Source organism: Pelophylax lessonae (assembly GCF_965119305.1).
Source record: "Pelophylax lessonae genome assembly, chromosome: 8".
Taxonomy (NCBI): domain Eukaryota; kingdom Metazoa; phylum Chordata; class Amphibia; order Anura; family Ranidae; genus Pelophylax; species Pelophylax lessonae.
The window spans coordinates 129,891,996-129,911,704 of record NC_138775.1 but is presented as its reverse complement, the minus strand read 5'-3'; the positions used below and the strand labels follow the sequence as shown (position 1 = coordinate 129,911,704).

At 42.2% G+C, this 19,709-nt stretch overlaps 1 protein-coding gene across 1 annotated transcript in view; it reads right to left on the bottom strand.

The window, feature by feature from the left end:
- GRIN2B (glutamate ionotropic receptor NMDA type subunit 2B) overlaps positions 1–19,709 on the bottom strand; it is a 1,006,559-nt gene that overhangs the window by 200,970 nt on the left and 785,880 nt on the right. The window contains exon 6 of the mRNA XM_082265422.1: positions 4,265–4,473. Within this exon, the coding sequence (XP_082121548.1) occupies positions 4,265–4,473 (209 nt within the window). The remainder of the gene's footprint in view (positions 1–4,264; positions 4,474–19,709) is intronic.

Below are 19,709 nucleotides of genomic sequence, written 5' to 3'. Positions count from 1 at the left end.
CCTACAGTATTGGTGCAACCACTATATAGAGTAAATGTCCCGCTGCCAAAAGCACGGTCAACATCCATCCACATAGCATGCACATTCACGAGGCCCCTGGCACCTCTCTTCCCGTGCCCCCAGCCTTCATATTCACTGTCCACACTATGACCTCCGGCGTCCTCTTCTCTGTCCACCCCGGGACCCCTGATGCCATCTTCACTGCCCACCTTGGGACCTCTCACTGTTAAGCAGTTGCAGCATTCATACACACGGACACTTTTACCCCTTGCTCTCCATCTTCTGATAGCAGAGTTCATCTCATAGTCCACATGAAAAGTCTTTGTCACATTACGATTTCTCTTTGAGCATTTGCATTGCCATAAGCATCCTTCCATGTGGGCTTCCAACTTCAACCCACTATCCCTGCCTCCTGCAGTTACAGTCTCACACCCGGCCTGGTGTTTAAATAACAGTTCCAGACACAAAAATTTATTTTTTGGACTTTTCTTGTTGCCGTTGCCAAGGGCAACTGGCTCAGTAACTAATGGCATAATCCCGGACGAGCCCCCAAATGTAGGAGGTTTTCCAGGCCTGTGGCCTGATGTGGGTCTGCCATTGTTACCGGTTACCTCTCCAGCCCATGTGAGCTGTGACCCTGGGTGTGAAAACTGAGACATTGACAACTCCGGCATCTTGGTTTTAGTGATTTTATTGTAGATAAAGGGGATGGGAGAAGGGAATGAGTGGGATACTCCTTTAGGCTTAACTAAATATAATTCGGGACTTTATCCAAGAAAATGCCTTGACGCCAGCCAATGCTAGCCAGTGCTCACTGACGCTTAGAACACACTGTATCTTCACTGAAGTGCTGAATCCTCGACTCTAGGTCCAGAAGACTCAGGACTGTGAAGCATAGAACTACTGACACTGCTGCACTGCAAAGTCACTGACCACCCTCTCCAGCCTGGCACTGGCTTGAGGTAGCTTGCTGTGAATTACTGTATAGCTGCAACTCTCAACTGGCACTCTGCACCATGCAGGGCCCAAACCGCAGGTGCCCCCTTTATACTTTAGCTCTTCAGGGTCCACTGACTATGTACCCCCTTTGCTACTTCAGGGTCCTTAACCTAGGTACCCCCTTTTCTACTAGCTGACACTGGATCCCAGAACCTCCTCCTGCGTGGTCTCCTCTAACTCTCCAGGCAGACCCCCAGGGGCAATCCTCAGTACTCATGACCTGTGTAGGTTTTCCTGGGACTGAACCCCTCTCGCTCTCCGCTGGTTCTCGGGACACCAGATCCCCTCAGCTCAACTCAGCACTCTCTGGATTCTTGAGCGACACCCCGAAACATCCTCTTCCTCAGACAGGAGGAGAGACAGCCGTTCTCTCTCTCCTGGGACTCTGCTCCCACCAAAGGACGCTAAGTCATGCACTCCCCTCAGACTTATACCCACTCCCAGAATCCTCTGCGGTAGAATCTGCCTTCTGGGGTAGTTGCAAGCCTGAATGTATCTCTGATTGGGTTTCCTTCACTGCCCAATGAGAAGCCTCTCACAGGGCCAGTGAGGAGACTCCCCTCTCAGCAGACACACTTGGTAGCCATGACAACCTACCTGCACAAAAGAAAACATGGCTCTGCTGTTAGGCAGACAAAGCCCACTATATTTTACCTAGCACCTACCTGTAGGGTGCTACACCAATAATTATTTTTAAAAATAACAAACATGTTATACTTATCTGCTCTGTGCAATGATTTTGCATAGATCAGCTCCAAACCTCCTCTTCTGGTGTCCCCCATCAGCACTCTTTGCTACCCCTTTTCTCCGAGTGTTATATAGTTATATAGTTTGTGAGGTTGAAAAAAGACATCAGTCCATTCAGTTCAACCTATGATGTGTGTGTGTGTTTGCTGTTAACTGTACATTGAATACCCCTGTATGTTGTGGTCTTTAAGGTGTCCATCTAATAGTTTTTTGAAACTATCGATGCTCCCTGCTGATACGACTGCTAGTGGAAGAGAATTCCACAGCCTTACTGCTCTGACCGTGAAGAACCCCTTACGTATTTTAAGGTTAAACCGTTTTTCCTCTAATTTTAGTGAGTGGCCACGTGTCTTATTGTATTCCCTTTCCCTAAAAAGTTTGTTCCTTATGCTAGGGTCATCACCAGTACAGTATTTTTACATTGATATCATATCCCCCTCAATTGTCTCTTCTCCAGAGAGAATAAGTTCAGTGCTTGTAGTCTTTCCTCATAGCTGATTTCCTCCATTCCCCTAATTATTTTTGTTGCCCTTCTCTGGACTCTCTCCAGTTCCAGCACATTCTTCCTAAGCTGCCCGCTATGGGGCCACTTGTGTGGGCTCAATCCTGAGCTGGGCTGTGTACGCCAACAGACACACACAGCATGGCACAGCAGCCCGCCCCTCGCTTCTTCATCGTAGAGTTTGATTGACAGCAGCAGTAGCCAATGGCTCCCATTGCTGTCAAGTCTCCTGTAAGAAGAGAGAGAGGGGCTGGGGGGATTTTGAAAGGTTTTTTACCCTAATGCGGAGAATGCATTAAGAAAAAAAATTACCTTTAAAACCATGTTAACACTTCCCTTTCCACTGATTGACAGGTGTTTTTTTTTCAAAGGTGGTAATGTTGCCCCTCTATAGATACAGAGGAAGTTCGAATGTAGCTACCCTAAGGCAGGAGATGTTTTACTGGATGATCATCACATGTAAATAAAGGAATATAGCCACCACATCCAAAAATTGGTATATTACATTTTGGTTTTGGGTTTAGCCCTGGCAAAATAACTTTATACACCATACACCATAAATACTACTTAGCAAAGGCTGGAAGTATTTCTCTACAGAATCAGAACCAAAAAACACCAGTCACGAGTAATGAGTTACATGTCCTTCCATACCCAGAAGTATGGGTAATTTTCTTTGCCCCCAGTGGTTAAAGGGAGCTGTGAGTAAACAAGGTAAGAGTATGCATATAATGCAGAGGAGAATATTTTTGTCACAAACACTAGCCTCTAAGATAAGCAAACCAAGAGCCTCCAATCTGTTCTTCTCTCTGTGGCGGCCAGTGTTTATATCAGGCATGTCCAACCTGCGGCCCGAGGGCCGCATGCGGCCCGGAACCTCAGGCAATGCGGCCCACTGCCCCGTGGCAATTTTTGCTGGGGAGGAAGGAAGTCAGGTCGGGGGCACGGCCACAGCAGCTTCCAACTAACGGTAGGCAGAGGCTGCCTCAGAGGGGAGGGGAGCATGTGCACTGTTTCTGACTCCTACCACCATGACCTCTTCAAATCACTGAAGTGGTCATGGTGGTTAGAGTGTTCCTTTATTATCGCTCAGAAGAAGTAAACCTCTGTATACTGATTCCATTCCATTTGATCATCCTCTAGTTGTGTTAAATTAGTGCGGGGGCTGCAGTGGCGCGGGATGGGCGCGGCAGCATTTTTTTCTTATATACCTTAACTATAGTATATATTTTATATGCGGCCCGAGAAAATTTCTCTACACTCAATGTGGCCCGGAGAAGCCAAAAGATTGGACACCCATGGTTTATATCCTTGGTGTGAAAAACTGCTCTGATGCTGGCCAGCCAAGTCTGTACAGTTATATCCCATATAGTTTAGGAGAACTGTACTTTTAGTGTCTCTATTGTATAAGTAGAGCTCTATTCATATCAATGTGGAGTTACTACACTAAAGATTTGAACACCACAATAAGTGGAGCATACAACAGATTGGAGAGGTTCTAAGGTTAGATTTGCTTAGGGGGCTGCACGCTTTGTAACAAAAGTATACCTGTACTTTAGGCAAAGTATGGGCAAAGCACAGGTTTTCTCTATTATGGAAGAAAAAAATGTTGGTATCTACAGATAACATGGGAATTTGTGGCTATCTTGAGGTAAGTGGAAGGTGGAGACTTTATGAAGTTCAGTAAAATTATTCCTAAGACACTGCTGTTTAAATGCACAACCAGCCTGTGTAGGCACATCAAAGAAATGTCATAACATAGAGCAAAAACAATACAAATACGCCATTGTCTAGATGTAGGGTATGTAACAGAAGGCACATCCTAAACATAACCTACAAAAACAATTGAATTTAATGTACTGATATATAGGGTTATCATTGCCAGCATCTCAACCCCCCCCCCCCCCCCCCTTCAAGTTTACGTCCCTTTAACCGACAAGTGGATATTCACTCTTTTCTTTTTACTATAAGCACACCAAATGAAGTTACAATGTCAAATCAAACACATATATTACATACTCTATACGTATCTGCTTGCGACAGGGAACAGTGTTTCTCATGCAGGTTCCACTTAACGGATCAACATCTTCGACAATAACAAAAGGAGCTTCCTCTAATGTTACTATGCTCAGATGTTCATCTTTATGTTCCTCGGAGTCTGGGTACAGTTCAAATACTGGCCACACATAATATTTCATTTGAAGACTACGGTCCTTGTACTTTCCAACCTAAAAAAATAACAAACAAACAACAAGATTTACTAATCAAAGTAATAATTAACATTTCGAAAGACAGTTTTGACCAAACATAGAAAACAATTCCTTTATCTGTTTTACTTATCGATTAGGCTCAGTAATGGACAAGTTAGGTTACTAGTTATGAGAATCCTAAAGAACAACTGGGGTCATGATTTTAAAACTTTCAAGTACCTTCGAATCTATCTTACCAGGTCACAGTTTTAAAGAAGGACAATTACAATTTCCCCTGTGATTCTGTAAAGAGACTCAGTACCGGTTCACATTATAGCGATTTCAGACATCGCATGTGATTCGCACCGCACTGCTATGCAAAACATGATGTCTGTGTGATGCAAGTTCAGTCATACCGATTGTATGGCTAAATTTGTATCGCATTTGGACCACTGTCGTTCAGGACCCTTTTTTTGGTCCGCACCAGAATCTGATCGCATGGGTGTTCACGTCCACGCGATCCAATTCCTGTCCGAATTTACAGTTTGCACTGATGTGGGGGTGTCATTAACTTTGAATAGACACTCCCAGCAGTTTGCATATGGCAGTGTGAACTGCCTGCGAGTCAGGTGCGATGCGGGAACCCGCAGTGGATTTGCAGGGTTCCCACATCGCACCAATGCTGACCGGCACTTAAAAAACATCATCTAATAATGGCACCTGAAGATTGCTGTGCAAAACACTGTGCTAAGAAAAATGTGTGGCAACTGTAATATTTTTCGCCACTAAAAATTCAGTAATTGTAAAATGTTCCATGTAATATTTCAATCATCACATAAGGAGAGAACCAGAGGCAGAGTGCTTCGGGCATAAGGATCCTTGATCCCTATAGTGATAAGCAGCTGTCATTAATACAAGCAGCAGTTTCACACAAAAACAAGGAAGAGAACTGTGCATGTACCTTTCTTTGCCATTTTTGACCATGCTGTTTTCACTTCTGCTTGAGTGAATGACAGCTGAGTGTCAGAATTCTTGCAGCTGCTCCTTCCAAAAAAAAAATAGAACTATTTAAAATAAACCTGCATGCTTTTTACAGTAAAAGCTTCCATAAAATAAAGATTGATAACAAACCATGGTCAACATGTAAATCATGTTGTTAAACCACGATACTGTCAGATTTTGGCCATATCACCCGGTCAAATATTGCTTATTTGCTATTAAGCCCTGAAAATAAAAATGTGGTCTCTGATCTTATGCAGGCGTTTCCTATAAAATTATCTTCAGTCTTCTTTGCTTCCTTATAAATGCTTTTTAACACTTTTTTTTTGGTACAATAAAACCCCTAGACTTTAGCGTTGATTTACTAAAGGCAAATAGACTGTGCACTTTGCAAAGTAAAATTGCACTCTGCAAACGCAGTTGCTCCAGAGCTTAGTAAATGAGCAGAAGCTCTGCTGACCTCCATCGTTCAATCATGTGCAAGCAAAAATGCTGTTTTTTATTTCCCTTGCACGTGATTGGGTACTCTGCAAAGTGAAGCTTTACCTCATTTACTACACTCTGGAGCAACTGCACTTTGCAAAGTGCACAGTCTATTTGCCTTTAGGTTAGATTTCTGCAGCATTATGGCAAGTACAGAACCACAGTACATATAAAATAATATGCAAAGTGGTTGAAGGGAAGCTTCAGAATGGCAAAGACGTTTTTAATACAAATTATGTGAGCAGACTGTAGTTCCTCTTTAGGAGCTTAGATAGAGGAGCAGGGCCGCTGATAGGTGGGGAGCACCAGTCCTCTTGTAGGGGGCCCGAGCACAGAGGAGGGCCCACATAGAGAGGGGGATTCATGATGAACGACATTTACAGAAATCTTCCACCAGCAGCTGAAAGCTGATCTCTTCCCCTCTCCCTGCTGGCAGATTTTTTCTGCTGAGAAAGAGAGAGTTGTCCGGCACTAATCCCCCTCCCTGTGTGGGCTCCCCTCCCAGCCCTGGCTCTAAGTCTCCGTTTCCACTACCGCGGCTACGAAGTCGTGCTACTTCTAGCGCGACTTCGTAGTGAAAGTAAACTGCGGCTTTCAGTGCGACTTGTCCCTCATTATAGAGGGAAGTCGCACTGAAGTCGGCTCAAAAGTAGTGCACTAACTACTTTTGAAGTCGCCGCAACTGAAGTCGCGGCAGTGAAAACGGGCCCGATTGAAACAAATGGCTTTTGACTTGCTGTGCGACTTGACATGTGTCAAGTCGCACAGCAAGTCGCACTAGTGGAAACCGGCCCTAATGTTAGCTCTGCTCCTGAGTTTGTTATCTCTCTAATTTTGTTTCTCTCCCTGCAGTTCTTCCGATACTCCTTGTCCCAGCCTGTGTATTTTTTTCATCTTTTTCCCCCTTTGTTCTGTCTCCCTGACCCAGGCACAGTTGTGCAGTTTAGTGTGTTTTATGTAGCTGGGCTTCCCACTCCTCTCCCTCAGACTGCTTCCAGACCTATGCAACTTTGCTTCTTCTCCTCTACACTGTGAGTTCCCTCTGCATCCATGTATCAACTCCAGCTCATTAACTCCTTCCATTTACTAAATGATCTGGCAGTAGTAAACTCCATTTACATAGTTACATAGTTAGTGAGGCTGAAAAAAGACACAAGTCCATCCAGTTCAACCTATGTGTGTGTGTTTGCTTTTAACCGTACATTGTATACCCCTGTATGTTGTGGTCTTTAAGGTGTCCATCCAATAGTTTTTTGAAACTATCAATGCTCCCCGCTGATACGACTGCTTGCGGAAGAGAATTCCACATCCTTACCGCTCTTACAGTGAAGAACCCCTTACGCACTTTAAGGTTAAACCGCCTTTCCTCTAGTTTTAGTGAGTGGCCACGTGTCTTATTGTATTCCCTTACTCTAAATAGTTTGTTCCTTATGCTAGGGTCGCCAGTACAGTATTTGTACATTGATATCATATCCCCCCTCAGTCGTCTCTTCTCCAGAGAGAATAGGTTCAGTGCTTGTAGTCTTTCCTCATAGCTGATGTCCTCCATTCCCCTAATTATTTTTGTTGCCCTTCTCTGGACTTTCTCCAGTTCCAGCACATCCTTCCTGAGGACCGGTGCCCAGAACTGGACAGCATACTCCAGATGTGGCCGGACCAGAGTCTTGTAGAGTGGAAGAATAATCTCTTTATTTCTGGAGTGAATCCCCTTTTTTATACAACCCGGAAAAAAGGGGGTTCCCCTGGGATTGGGACTTTTTAGGCACTGGTTGACAAATCTTAGACGAATAATAAAATGTAAATATTTTAATGAAAAAATGCACAAAACAGACAAAACATATGAACAAGCCAATATTGTATAAAAACAATTGCAAGCGCAAATATATGTGCAATGTAACCAGAGAAAACTCAACCCAAGGACCAGGAGATCCGACGCGTTTCGGGGTTCTTGAGACCCCTTCGTCAGGGATAACGCTGATGTCCTATCTGTAGGTATTTGAAAAGACATAATGTATAATATTTTGGCAGACCATATCTATTTGTACAGTACATGCATGACAAATTTCTGTAGATGGTATATTACTTACATGGTTGGTTTACACAAAGGTTTAGAGCTTGCAAAATTAAAAACAGGAAGAAAGCTGCGATCCAAGTGTCACCGTATGCCTTAAGGGTTTTTTTTGTCTTTCTTTATACAGCCATCATAAGATGGGAGTAGGGAGACGGGAGATAAACTTTTGCTCCACTGAAGCTTCCGATTCAGAACAGCTGGAGTCCAAAGGTAGCTTAGCTTAGCGGGACATGTCAGACATGAGCCTGTCCAAATTGCTGAAAAAATCATAAAAAAAAAAAGATGTAGATACCAAAAAGCACTAAAACCTTTTTCTCCTTCTTTCATGTTTTTAGGGACATATGTCCCTGGTGGAGAAAGAAAAAGGGCAGAAATATATGTCCCTGGTAAAAAAAGGAAGGACTACCAGAACAATGGTGTATCTATGTTTTCAAAGTCCCAATGAACACCACTATATTTGGCTGGAGCCAATTGTATTTTAAATTGTAAAAAATGCCACAAGGAAAAACCATATGAAAAAAATAAATCATTTTCTTACCAATTGAATATACATTGAATATACTATGTTCAATGTGCTTATATGGCAGTGGGCAAAGAGATACCAATCTCAAAGTAGAGAAGGATGAATACATAGTGGTGTATCATGGGAATCCGAAAAGATACCATTAGTAGGAGAGGTTGGTTGCTCAAATAGTACTCGACAAGGGTGAAAAAATGAGGAATAAGATTGGAATGCAGAGAAACAAGATCAGATAAGTCAAAGAAGCTTTTGAAAAAGAGCTTTTGAAAAGGTTACCTTTAAAACTGACAGAGGATCAGAGCTCTGCATGGACATCCTTCTCCCAGCAATGGATCGCACAAATGATCCATGCTGGGAGTCGGTATTAATAGTGTCCATGCAGCTGATCCTCATAAGGCTGATGAGGGCAGATCACCGCCGCCAGCTGAGGGCTCCCTGGGCGGTGTCTGCCGAGTGACGGACACTGCGCCCGACGTATTGGGGTGCGTCATGGCGCCGGATGTGGGCGTGACCGGCACGTCATCGCACCACCGACACGGAAGTGATGTCAGCGCGTCGCACAGGAAGTGCGTTCGCTGACATTCCGGGGATGTGGCTGACACTGAGAAGTGTCAGCAGAGTATGTATCCATCTACCCGGATAGGAGGGGGCCTGTCAAATATTGACAAGTCCCGCTTTCCGTGCCGGGCTGTGCTGGAAAGGAAGCAAGCAGAGGGGCATTGTATATCATAAATGGCTCCATGTCATGAAAAAGCTTACAAAGCGAACTGCTTATGATGGATAATATATCATTGTATTATAAAGAAATGAACATGTCTGATCAATGAACAAAAGGCATTTGGTAAATGGTGAGCACAGCTGTCTGCCTGTTTTTTTACAAAGGGCAAAGAAATATATTTCTTTGCCCTTTGTAAAAAAACAGGCAGACAGCTGTGCTCACCATTTACCAAATGCCTTTTGTTCATTGATCAGACATGTTCATTTCTTTATAATACAATGATATATTATCCATCATAAGCAGTTCGCTTTGTAAGCTTTTTCATGACATGGAGCCATTTATGATATACAATGCCCCTCTGCTTGCTTCCTTTCCAGCACAGCCCGGTACGGAAAGCGGGACTTGTCAATATTTGACAGGCCCCCTCCTATCCGGGTAGATGGATACATACTCTGCTGACACTTCTCAGTGTCAGCCACATCCCCGGAATGTCAGCGAACGCACTTCCTGTGCGACACGCTGACATCACTTCCGTGTCGGTGGTGCGATGACGTGCCGGTCACGCCCACATCCGGCGCCATGACGCACCCCAATACGTCGGGCGCAGTGTCCGTCACTCGGCAGACACCGCCCAGGGAGCCCTCAGCTGGCGGCGGTGATCTGCCCTCATCAGCCTTATGAGGATCAGCTGCATGGACACTATTAATACCGACTCCCAGCATGGATCATTTGTGCGATCCATTGCTGGGAGAAGGATGTCCATGCAGAGCTCTGATCCTCTGTCAGTTTTAAAGGTAACCTTTTCAAAAGCTCTTTTTCAAAAGCTTCTTTGACTTATCTGATCTTGTTTCTCTGCATTCCAATCTTATTCCTCATTTTTTCACCCTTGTCGAGTACTATTTGAGCAACCAACCTCTCCTACTAATGGTATCTTTTCGGATTCCCATGATACACCACTATGTATTCATCCTTCTCTACTTTGAGATTGGTATCTCTTTGCCCACTGCCATATAAGCACATTGAACATAGTATATTCAATGTATATTCAATTGGTAAGAAAATGATTTATTTTTTTCATATGGTTTTTCCTTGTGGCATTTTTTACAATTTAAAATACAATTGGCTCCAGCCAAATATAGTGGTGTTCATTGGGACTTTGAAAACATAGATACACCATTGTTCTGGTAGTCCTTCCTTTTTTTACCAGGGACATATATTTCTGCCCTTTTTCTTTCTCCACCAGGGACATATGTCCCTAAAAACATGAAAGAAGGAGAAAAAGGTTTTAGTGCTTTTTGGTATCTACATCTTTTTTTTTTTATGATTTTTTCAGCAATTTGGACAGGCTCATGTCTGACATGTCCCGCTAAGCTAAGCTACCTTTGGACTCCAGCTGTTCTGAATCGGAAGCTTCAGTGGAGCAAAAGTTTATCTCCCGTCTCCCTACTCCCATCTTATGATGGCTGTATAAAGAAAGACAAAAAAAACCCTTAAGGCATACGGTGACACTTGGATCGCAGCTTTCTTCCTGTTTTTAATTTTGCAAGCTCTAAACCTTTGTGTAAACCAACCATGTAAGTAATATACCATCTACAGAAATTTGTCATGCATGTACTGTACAAATAGATATGGTCTGCCAAAATATTATACATTATGTCTTTTCAAATACCTACAGATAGGACATCAGCGTTATCCCTGACGAAGGGGTCTCAAGAACCCCGAAACGCGTCGGATCTCCTGGTCCTTGGGTTGAGTTTTCTCTGGTTACATTGCACATATATTTGCGCTTGCAATTGTTTTTATACAATATTGGCTTGTTCATATGTTTTGTCTGTTTTGTGCATTTTTTCATTAAAATATTTACATTTTATTATTCGTCTAAGATTTGTCAACCAGTGCCTAAAAAGTCCCAATCCCAGGGGAACCCCCTTTTTTCCATTACATATCGGGATGTGGCACATAATTTGAGGCTCTCAGCAGGAACACACCTTGCACTTTTTTATACAACCCAGTATTCTGTTGGCTTTGCTTGCAGCGGCTTGGCATTGCATGCCACTTCCAAGCCTGTTGTCTACCAGTACCCCCAGGTCCCTTTCCATCCTAGACTCACCCAGAGGTTCCCCCCCTAGTGAGTAGCTTGCTTTCTGGTTTCTGGCCCCCAAGTGCATTACTTTACATTTTTCTACATTAAATCTCATCTGCCATGTAGTTGCCCACCCCGTTATTTTGTTCAGGTCTGCTTGCAAGATTTCCACATCCTGCATAGAAGATATTGGCATGCCTAATTTAGTATCATCTGCAAATACTGAGATTGTACTAGATATCCCCTCCTCTAGATCATTTATGAATAAATTAAACAGGATTGGTCCCAGGACAGAACCCTGGGGGACCCCACTTTCCACACCCGCCCAATCCGAGTACTCCCCATTAATCACCATCATTTGTTATCTTTTATCTACAGATAAGCCTATAATAAGGCTTACCTGTAGGTACAGTGAATATCTCCTAAACATAGCAGTCAGTGGTAGCACCGGTGCATGTGCACTGCACTCTCAATGGATGACATACCATCCATTGAGAGAGCTGTGCTGTGACCATGACACCCGCGTGCATGCATGTGAGTTACATCATCGCAGTTTGACCAAACGACTGGAGCCCAAGAACCCAGAGAGAAGACCAGACGAAGATGGAATCCCTCTTAGTAGTGACAGCACACTGCTGGAGAGATCTGTTTTTTAGGTTAGAAAAATATAATTAAGGGCTCAATCCCACAGGTGCTCTGACTGTGTGAAGGAGGGGTTTGGGCTGGAGCCACCTGCCATTCTATGGGGATGCAGCGCCTGTATGAACACAGCCGCAGGGCCAACTTGGACAGGTGTGCAGGTGAGCATTCCCCAAATGCACGCTGTCTGTGTTCGGGCTGTACACCTGCACCCCCACGCCTGTCAAATTAGGACCTCCAGCTGTGTTTGTACAGCTCCAGGTGGCTCAAGCCACACAAATGATTCACTGATTCACACTGTACAGACCACAGCACCCATGGGGGGGGGGGGCTGTCAGGTAGTCTGTATGGGGCCCCGCAATTTTTATCAGCATCCCTGTAAAGGAGTATCATAGAGGAGAACCCACCTATCATATAGACCCAGAAGTTGGGAGACAACAGCTAGTTGACAGAGTTGACCCAGTAAACAGAGGCTCTAGGAGGACCACCTTACTTGATGGAATATTCTTATATGCTATATTACAAGTATTAAGGAGGTGAGAGTCCATTGAGCACAGTGGTGTTACAGCAGTATTGTATAGAAGACACAGAAATGTATAAACCTTATACACAAGATGACGGGATAGAAATAACACAAGAGCATGTGTTTAGCCACATGAACTCTTTTGATGAACTATTAACACTGGATCATTCAAGAAGCATATAGGAAATTATTTAACATCCATTTTTACTTGTTTAAAGAGGAATTCCACCCAAATGACAAAGCTCCGCTTGTCTGCCTCCTCCCCCCCCCCTCGCTGCTCACTTTTTGGGGGGGAGCGGGTGCCCGGTTTTGACAGTTCAGCCCCCCTCCTTCTTCCCCCGCAGCCGGCCCATTCATAAAGCTCAGTGTGTTTCATGCATGGGCAGTAGGGGACCGGCAGTGAAGCCTTAGTAGAGATGGCGGCAGCAGGACCAGATTGCCAATAAATCGGCTCAGGTGACGACACCGCCAGATTCCTGGACAGGTAAGTGTACTAATATTAAAAGTCAGTAGCTACAGTATTTGTAGCTGCTGACTTTTAATTTTTTTCTAAAGGAGCCTGGAGCACCTTTTTAAATTGCATGGTCTATTAATACTTTATCTGCACTTTATGATTCATTTTATGTCTTCATAAACTGGGATTACTTGAGAAGTTTACCATATCTGCAGAATTTACTTATTTTAGTTCATTGATTGATTTTTGCACATTATTACATTGTTCCTTGTACTTTATTGTATAATAAGTATTGCACATAATTATTTACAATATTTTTGCATGCATAAACAGCACAGCATCATTCATTATAAACGTTTTGGCTGTATAGTCCTTGTACTTGACTTATATCCCTTTTTAAAATGTTTAATAAAAATGTTATGGAAAAAAAGTGATCAGAATGAAAGGCATCTCAATGTCTCTTTCTTTTTTTATTTCAATAATATAGATTTTTTTAGATTATAATAAAACAATTATTTTTGCAATAAAATACATATGTCTAAAAGCTTTGTGTTTTTTTTCTCCCTTTTACACTTTGCAGCTTAACTTGTTGCTGACCAGGTAACACATACAGTATGTGCAGCAGTAGAGAGGGCACATCCTGACCAGTTGCTGACCGCCTAACTGTAAAATACCTGATTACTTTGACATTACATACAGGGGTTATGTCTGCAGCTAGATGCCATACCCTCAGTATTCTTTTCCCTTAGGCGATTCTCTTTCAGATAAAAGTGATCCCTGTGGTGGATTCCCCGCAAGATCACTTTAAAGAGTGGCGGGAGAGGTGCCCCCCTCCCACCGCCTCCCGTTTGTTCCCGGGCTTACTTTACCAATCGCTGAGCAAAGAGACCATCTGGCACCGGCAGTGTCTTCCCATAGAGATAAGCCATGACAAGATGGCCACCGCTCATCTCTATACCCTTCGGAGGACCAGAGCTGTGTCATGATGCCACTTCCGGTTCTTGGGCCATGTAAACATGTTTTTCTTTTCTTAAAGCAAAATATTTTATTTGTGACTTGTAAGGATAAAGGAGAGATTTGGGGTCTTTTAGACCCCAGATCTTTTAATAAAGAGGACCTGTCATGCTGTATTGTTATTGCAAGGGGTGTTTACATTTCCTGTGATAGCAATTAACCACTTGCCGACTGCCAGCAGTACATATACTGCGGCAGGTCGGCTCTGTCCAGCGAAACAATGTAACTGTATGTCGCTTCACAGGACCGCGACTGGGGGCGCAAATGCACCCATTCGCCACGGGAGAAGCTGATCTGCGGGTCAGACGGGTGCAATTTCTGCCGGGCAACCGTGATCACTCCCGTTGTAAACACGACAGACCGCTGTACTGTCAGCAATGAACACAGGGCTCCTGTGTTCCTCCTATTTAGGAACACAGGTCTCTGTGTTCATTCCATAAGTACATCCCCCACACAGTTAGAAAGCACCCCCTAGGGACATATTTAACCCTTTGATCGCCCCTGGTGTTAACCCCTTCCCTGCCAGTGTCAGTACAGTAACAGTGTATATTTTTAGCACTGATTACTGTAGTAATGTCACTGGTCCCCCAAAAGTGTCAAAAATGTCAGGTAGGTGTCTGATCTGTCTGCATTGTCGCAGTCCCGCTAACAATTGCTGATCGCCGCCATTACTAGTAAAAAAAATAAAATAAATAAAAATGACATAAATCTTTCCCGTAGTTTGAAGACGCAATAACTTTTGCGCAAACCAATCAATATACTCCTTTTGGGATTTTTATTACTAAAAATATGTAGCAGAATACATATTGGCTTAAAATTATGAAAAAATTTGATTTTTCATTTTTTTTTTTTATTGGAAATGTTTTTTTTTTAATTGTTGTTTTTTTGTTTATAGCACAAACAATAAAAATCACACACGTGATCAAATACCACCAAAAGAAAACTCTATTAGTGGAAAAAAAAGGACATCAATTTTATTTGGGTACAGTGTCGCACGACTGTGCAATTGTCAGTTAAACTAGCACAGTGCCGAATCGCAAAAAATGGCCTGGTCATTAAGGGAGAAAACCTACAGGTCCAGAAGTGGTTAAAGTGAGCACATTTTTTCTTAAAGGGACAGTGTATTAATTTTAAAAAAAGTTAATAAAATGAATTAAAAAAAAATTTATTTAAAGCACTAAAGATTCCCCGCGTGCTTGCATGCAGTAGTGAATGCATTTGTAGGTCATGCTCATATATATATATATATGTATTTGCACCACACACGTGTGGTATTGCCACAAACATCTGAACGAGAGCCATGATTCTAGCACTAGACCTCCTCTGTAACTCTAAAAAGGTAACCTGTAGAAATTTTTAAAGCGTCTCCTATTGAGATTTTTAGGCTATATAGTTTGGCGCCATTCCACAAGTGAGTACAATTTTGAAGCATGACATGTTAGGTATCTATTTACTCGGCATAACATTATCTTTCATATTATAGAAAAAAAGGGGTATATATCATGTTTTGTTTTTTTTATTTAATTAATTAAAATGTATTTTTCCAAAAGAATTAAAAAACTGCTGCACATGGCCATGGGGCATAAAACTGCAATGACACAATTTTATTCTCTAGGGACTCTGCTAACAAAAAAAAATATTTGGGGGGTTTTAAGTAATTTTCTAGCAAAAAAATACTTATTTTTACTTGTAAATAGGGATGATCGAATGGTCCGGGTCGACCATCGGCTCGACCCGGACATTGACTGTTCGAAATTCGGCCGAATTACAAACTTTTTGCTGAAAAAGTTTGGAATTTGGCAACCAGAACCGATCAAAATGCAATGGGACAGGAACTGGGCTTTAAAAGCCCGTGATTGGACCAGAACCATCAGTAAAAGCCAATTGAGGGGGCAGGAGGATGCTAGGAATGTGATTGGAGTGACTAGGGGGTCCAGAGGCCAATCAGTAGTGAATACGCCCCCCAGTATATAAGATCGCCCCCGCCAAATCTCTAGCATTGTAATACAGGGATGTGGAAGAGAGTGGAAGCAGTTCTGTTACTCCTGCTTCAAAAGTGTCATTTAGCAATTATTAGTGTGAGGAAAGGGATATCTAGTGTAGTTAGGGTACTATTTTCCACTATAGTTAGATTCAATAATCTAGTTTCTGTAGGGAAAGTGTTAAGTGTCAGGGGGACCGTAGTGTAGTGTAGGGTGAACTGACTCTGACTGCTATGGCAGGGTGACCAAACCCTTCCATGTCAGGGTGACCTCCATAGAAAAAAGATTGTTTGTATTAGAATTGCAGTAGAGCAGGATAGTGGCTCCGCTACTTTTACACCTGGCCGTTTTTGTTGCAGGCGTTTTATTGGGCTTTTTTGTGGACGTCATTGGAGGCAGGCATGACATCTGAACTTCTGTGTAGGGGTATATATACACACACACATGTATGTATATATACACATACACATATATAGGTGTAAAAGTAGCAGAACCCTATGCCTGCGCTAATGAAATTATTTGCAGGCATAGGGCTCCGCTCCTATCACACCTATATGTGTGTATGTTTATAAATACATATATGTGTGTGTGTATATATACCCCTATACAGAAGTTCAGATGTTATGCCTTTAAAATTGAAAAGGTGAACTTATGCGCTAAAATAGAGTAAACGACGTCCCTGAGGACAACAAGCAGCAGAATCCGGGCAGACGTGGAACACCACAAGAATGAGCAGCCAATTCTATAGTGTCACCACATATTTCAACAATTAAGAAAAAATAAATTAATCGGCGCTCAAGCTCTGGGAATTGATCACAGTAAAAATAGATCTGGGTGTAAAAATTCTCAACGTGATGGGTCACAAAAAATCAGTGACAAAAAGATAAAACAATCGATTAATGAATGAATAAAGAAGACAGGTGATAAATTAATTTCCTATCATAAAATATAAAATAAATAAATATATCAATATTCCTCGTATCAATCTTCAATATCAATATTTCTCATATCAATCTTCAATTCAATCTTAAATATGTAAAATGATGACATCCACGTAGTAAAAATTCAACAATGGTGATTAATTGTATAAAAAGCACACGACACATATATTTGTGAATGAAAAAAATCTATGAATAAAGAAAGTGCTAAAGTGCTATAAAAGGTGCATCAAAGTCCATTCAATTCTTTAAAAAATATCTTGACAGTGGTTAAGGTGCTGGGTGCTCAAAGGAATCCCTAAGGGCAGTGGTCCTCAACCCTGGCCCTCAGGGCCCACTAACAGGCCAGGTTTGCAAGATAACTGAAATACATCCCAGGTGATATAATTTGCTGCTCAGTGATTGCAGTACTCTAGTCTGCATCTCCCCAAGGTAATACTTAAAATCTGGCCTGTTAGTGGGCCCTGAGGACCGGAGTTGAGGACCACTGCCTAAGGGGACAAGCCGTATTGAAGTCACTTCCGGTCTTCGGCCGAGACCGGAAGTATCGGAGCGGACCGCATCGGCGGCTGTTTTTTGACTGTACTCTGCATTTGAACTTTCTGCAATCTAGTAAGTGACCTGTACTTTTGCTAAATAAACTTTACCCTAATATACTGCACGATGAGAGCTTCCTTTTGTCTGAGCAACTATTATTAGATCGATCGTTGGAGGAATAAGGAGATCGGCATATCCTTAGGCTGAATACAGTATATGCTCCTTCCTGAATGTAAATCCATTAAATATTGGAGGCAAATCTGATTGGAGAGGATTGGGATATCTGAGAGGAGTTGAAATTACAACCCTAAAACGCTCTTTTTGAGTGATATGGAGGTGAGCGGCCATTTCACTTAGTCTTGGATTGTTAGCTCACCTGCACATGCACCCTGCTGTGATTGGAAGTTCGATCTCACTCGTCTATTCACCCGTATGTGTTATTTGATTCCTTTGAGCACCCAGCACCTTAACCACTGTCAAGATATTTTTTCAAGAATTGAATGGACTTTGATGCACCTATTTTTACTACGTGGATGTCATCACTTTACATATTTAAGATTAAATTGAAGATTAATATGAGAAATATTGATATTGAAGATTGATACGAGGAATATTGATATATTTATTTATTTTATATTTTATGATAGGAAATTAATTTATCACCTGTCACCTTTATTCATTCATTAATCGATTGTTTTATCTTTTTGTCACTGATTTTTTGTGACCCATCACGTTGAGAATTTTTACACCCAGATCTATTTTTACTGTGATCAATTCCCAGAGCTTTTTCCCCTCCTAAATATCCTGCGTTTTTAGACATCACTAATTATTTTTAATTTTACCTTTATACATATACAGAGAAGATTTATTGATCTTGGATTGTCCCACCTCTATGCAGTAGCATTTTATTATTTATACTGTCCCTTTTTGTGCTGGTTTTACATATTAGGAGTGGTTCATCGCACTGAAAGAGTTGAGCGCCGATTAATTTATTTTTTCTCAGATGTTATGCCTGCCTCCAAAGAATGGGCGTTTTTGTTGCAGGCGGTTTTTTGGGCATTTTTTGGGCGTCTTTGGAGGCAGGAATAACATCTGAACTTCTGTGTATGTGTATATATACACACACACATATATGTATTTATACACATACACACATATAGGTGTGAAAGTAGCAGAACCCTATGCCTGTGCTAATGAAATTATTTGCAGGCATAGGGCTCCGCTCCTATCACACCTATGTGTGTATGTTTATAAATACATATATGTGTGTGTATATATACCCCTATACAGAAGTTCAGATGTTATGCCTGCCTCCAAAGATGCCCAAAAAATGCCCAAAAAAAATGCCTGCAACAAAAACGCCCAGGTGTGTTGTTGCAGGCGTTTTTTTTGGGCATTTTTTGGGCGGCAGCCTCACCTTTCTGTCACCGTTCATGAGATCTTCTTGATGTGATGTATCTATTAACCTATGCCATTAATAATACTTTATAGCCTGTTTTCTTTGTTTATTATTTGTTACCAATCAGCCCTATTGGGTACATTGACTAAACAATTGCCTTTGTTGAGGCGCAATGTTCACACTTTGATGTAATTTTAAATTATATTAATAAAATTGTTAATTTTTAATATTCAGTGCCTTGAAAGTCCTTGCTTTTCCAACCTATCCATTTTCCAGTTCATTAGGGATGTGGCACTTAATTACCTGTATATGCGCTCAGATCACTGCTACCTGACTGCGCATTCAACTTAATTTCTCACCCTCATGGTAAGACCAAAGAGCTAGGAACAACAGATGGGGAGCGCTCTGGATAGTGGATTCTGACCAAAGGAGATGTCTGCAATGGATTGGATACAGAATAGGCAAGCAGGTGTCTCAGCAGTACTAGGGCAGCAGCTCCAAGAGGGAAGCAAACTCTGGTATACAGAATCTCAAAGTGCAGATAACAAAATACTTTTATTGCCAATGGATAAAAATCGACTTACTAGCATTAAAATAAAACCAGGCTCATCGTGGGATGTGGCAAAGATTCCAGTAACAGCTGGCCCCAGGGGTGGTCCACCATCAAGTTGCACATTGGACCACCCCTGGAACTACCTGTTACTGGGATCCTTGCCACATCCTATGATGAGCCTGGTTTTATTTTAATGCTAGTAAGTACATTTTTATCCCTTGGCAATAAAAGTATTTTGCGTTCTGCACTTAGAGGCGCCTTCTGTTTGTTTTCTTAAGACCAAAGAGTTGTCAAAGGATGTCAGGGACAAGATTGTAGACCTGTACAAGGCTGGAATGGGCTACAAGACCATTAGCGAGAAG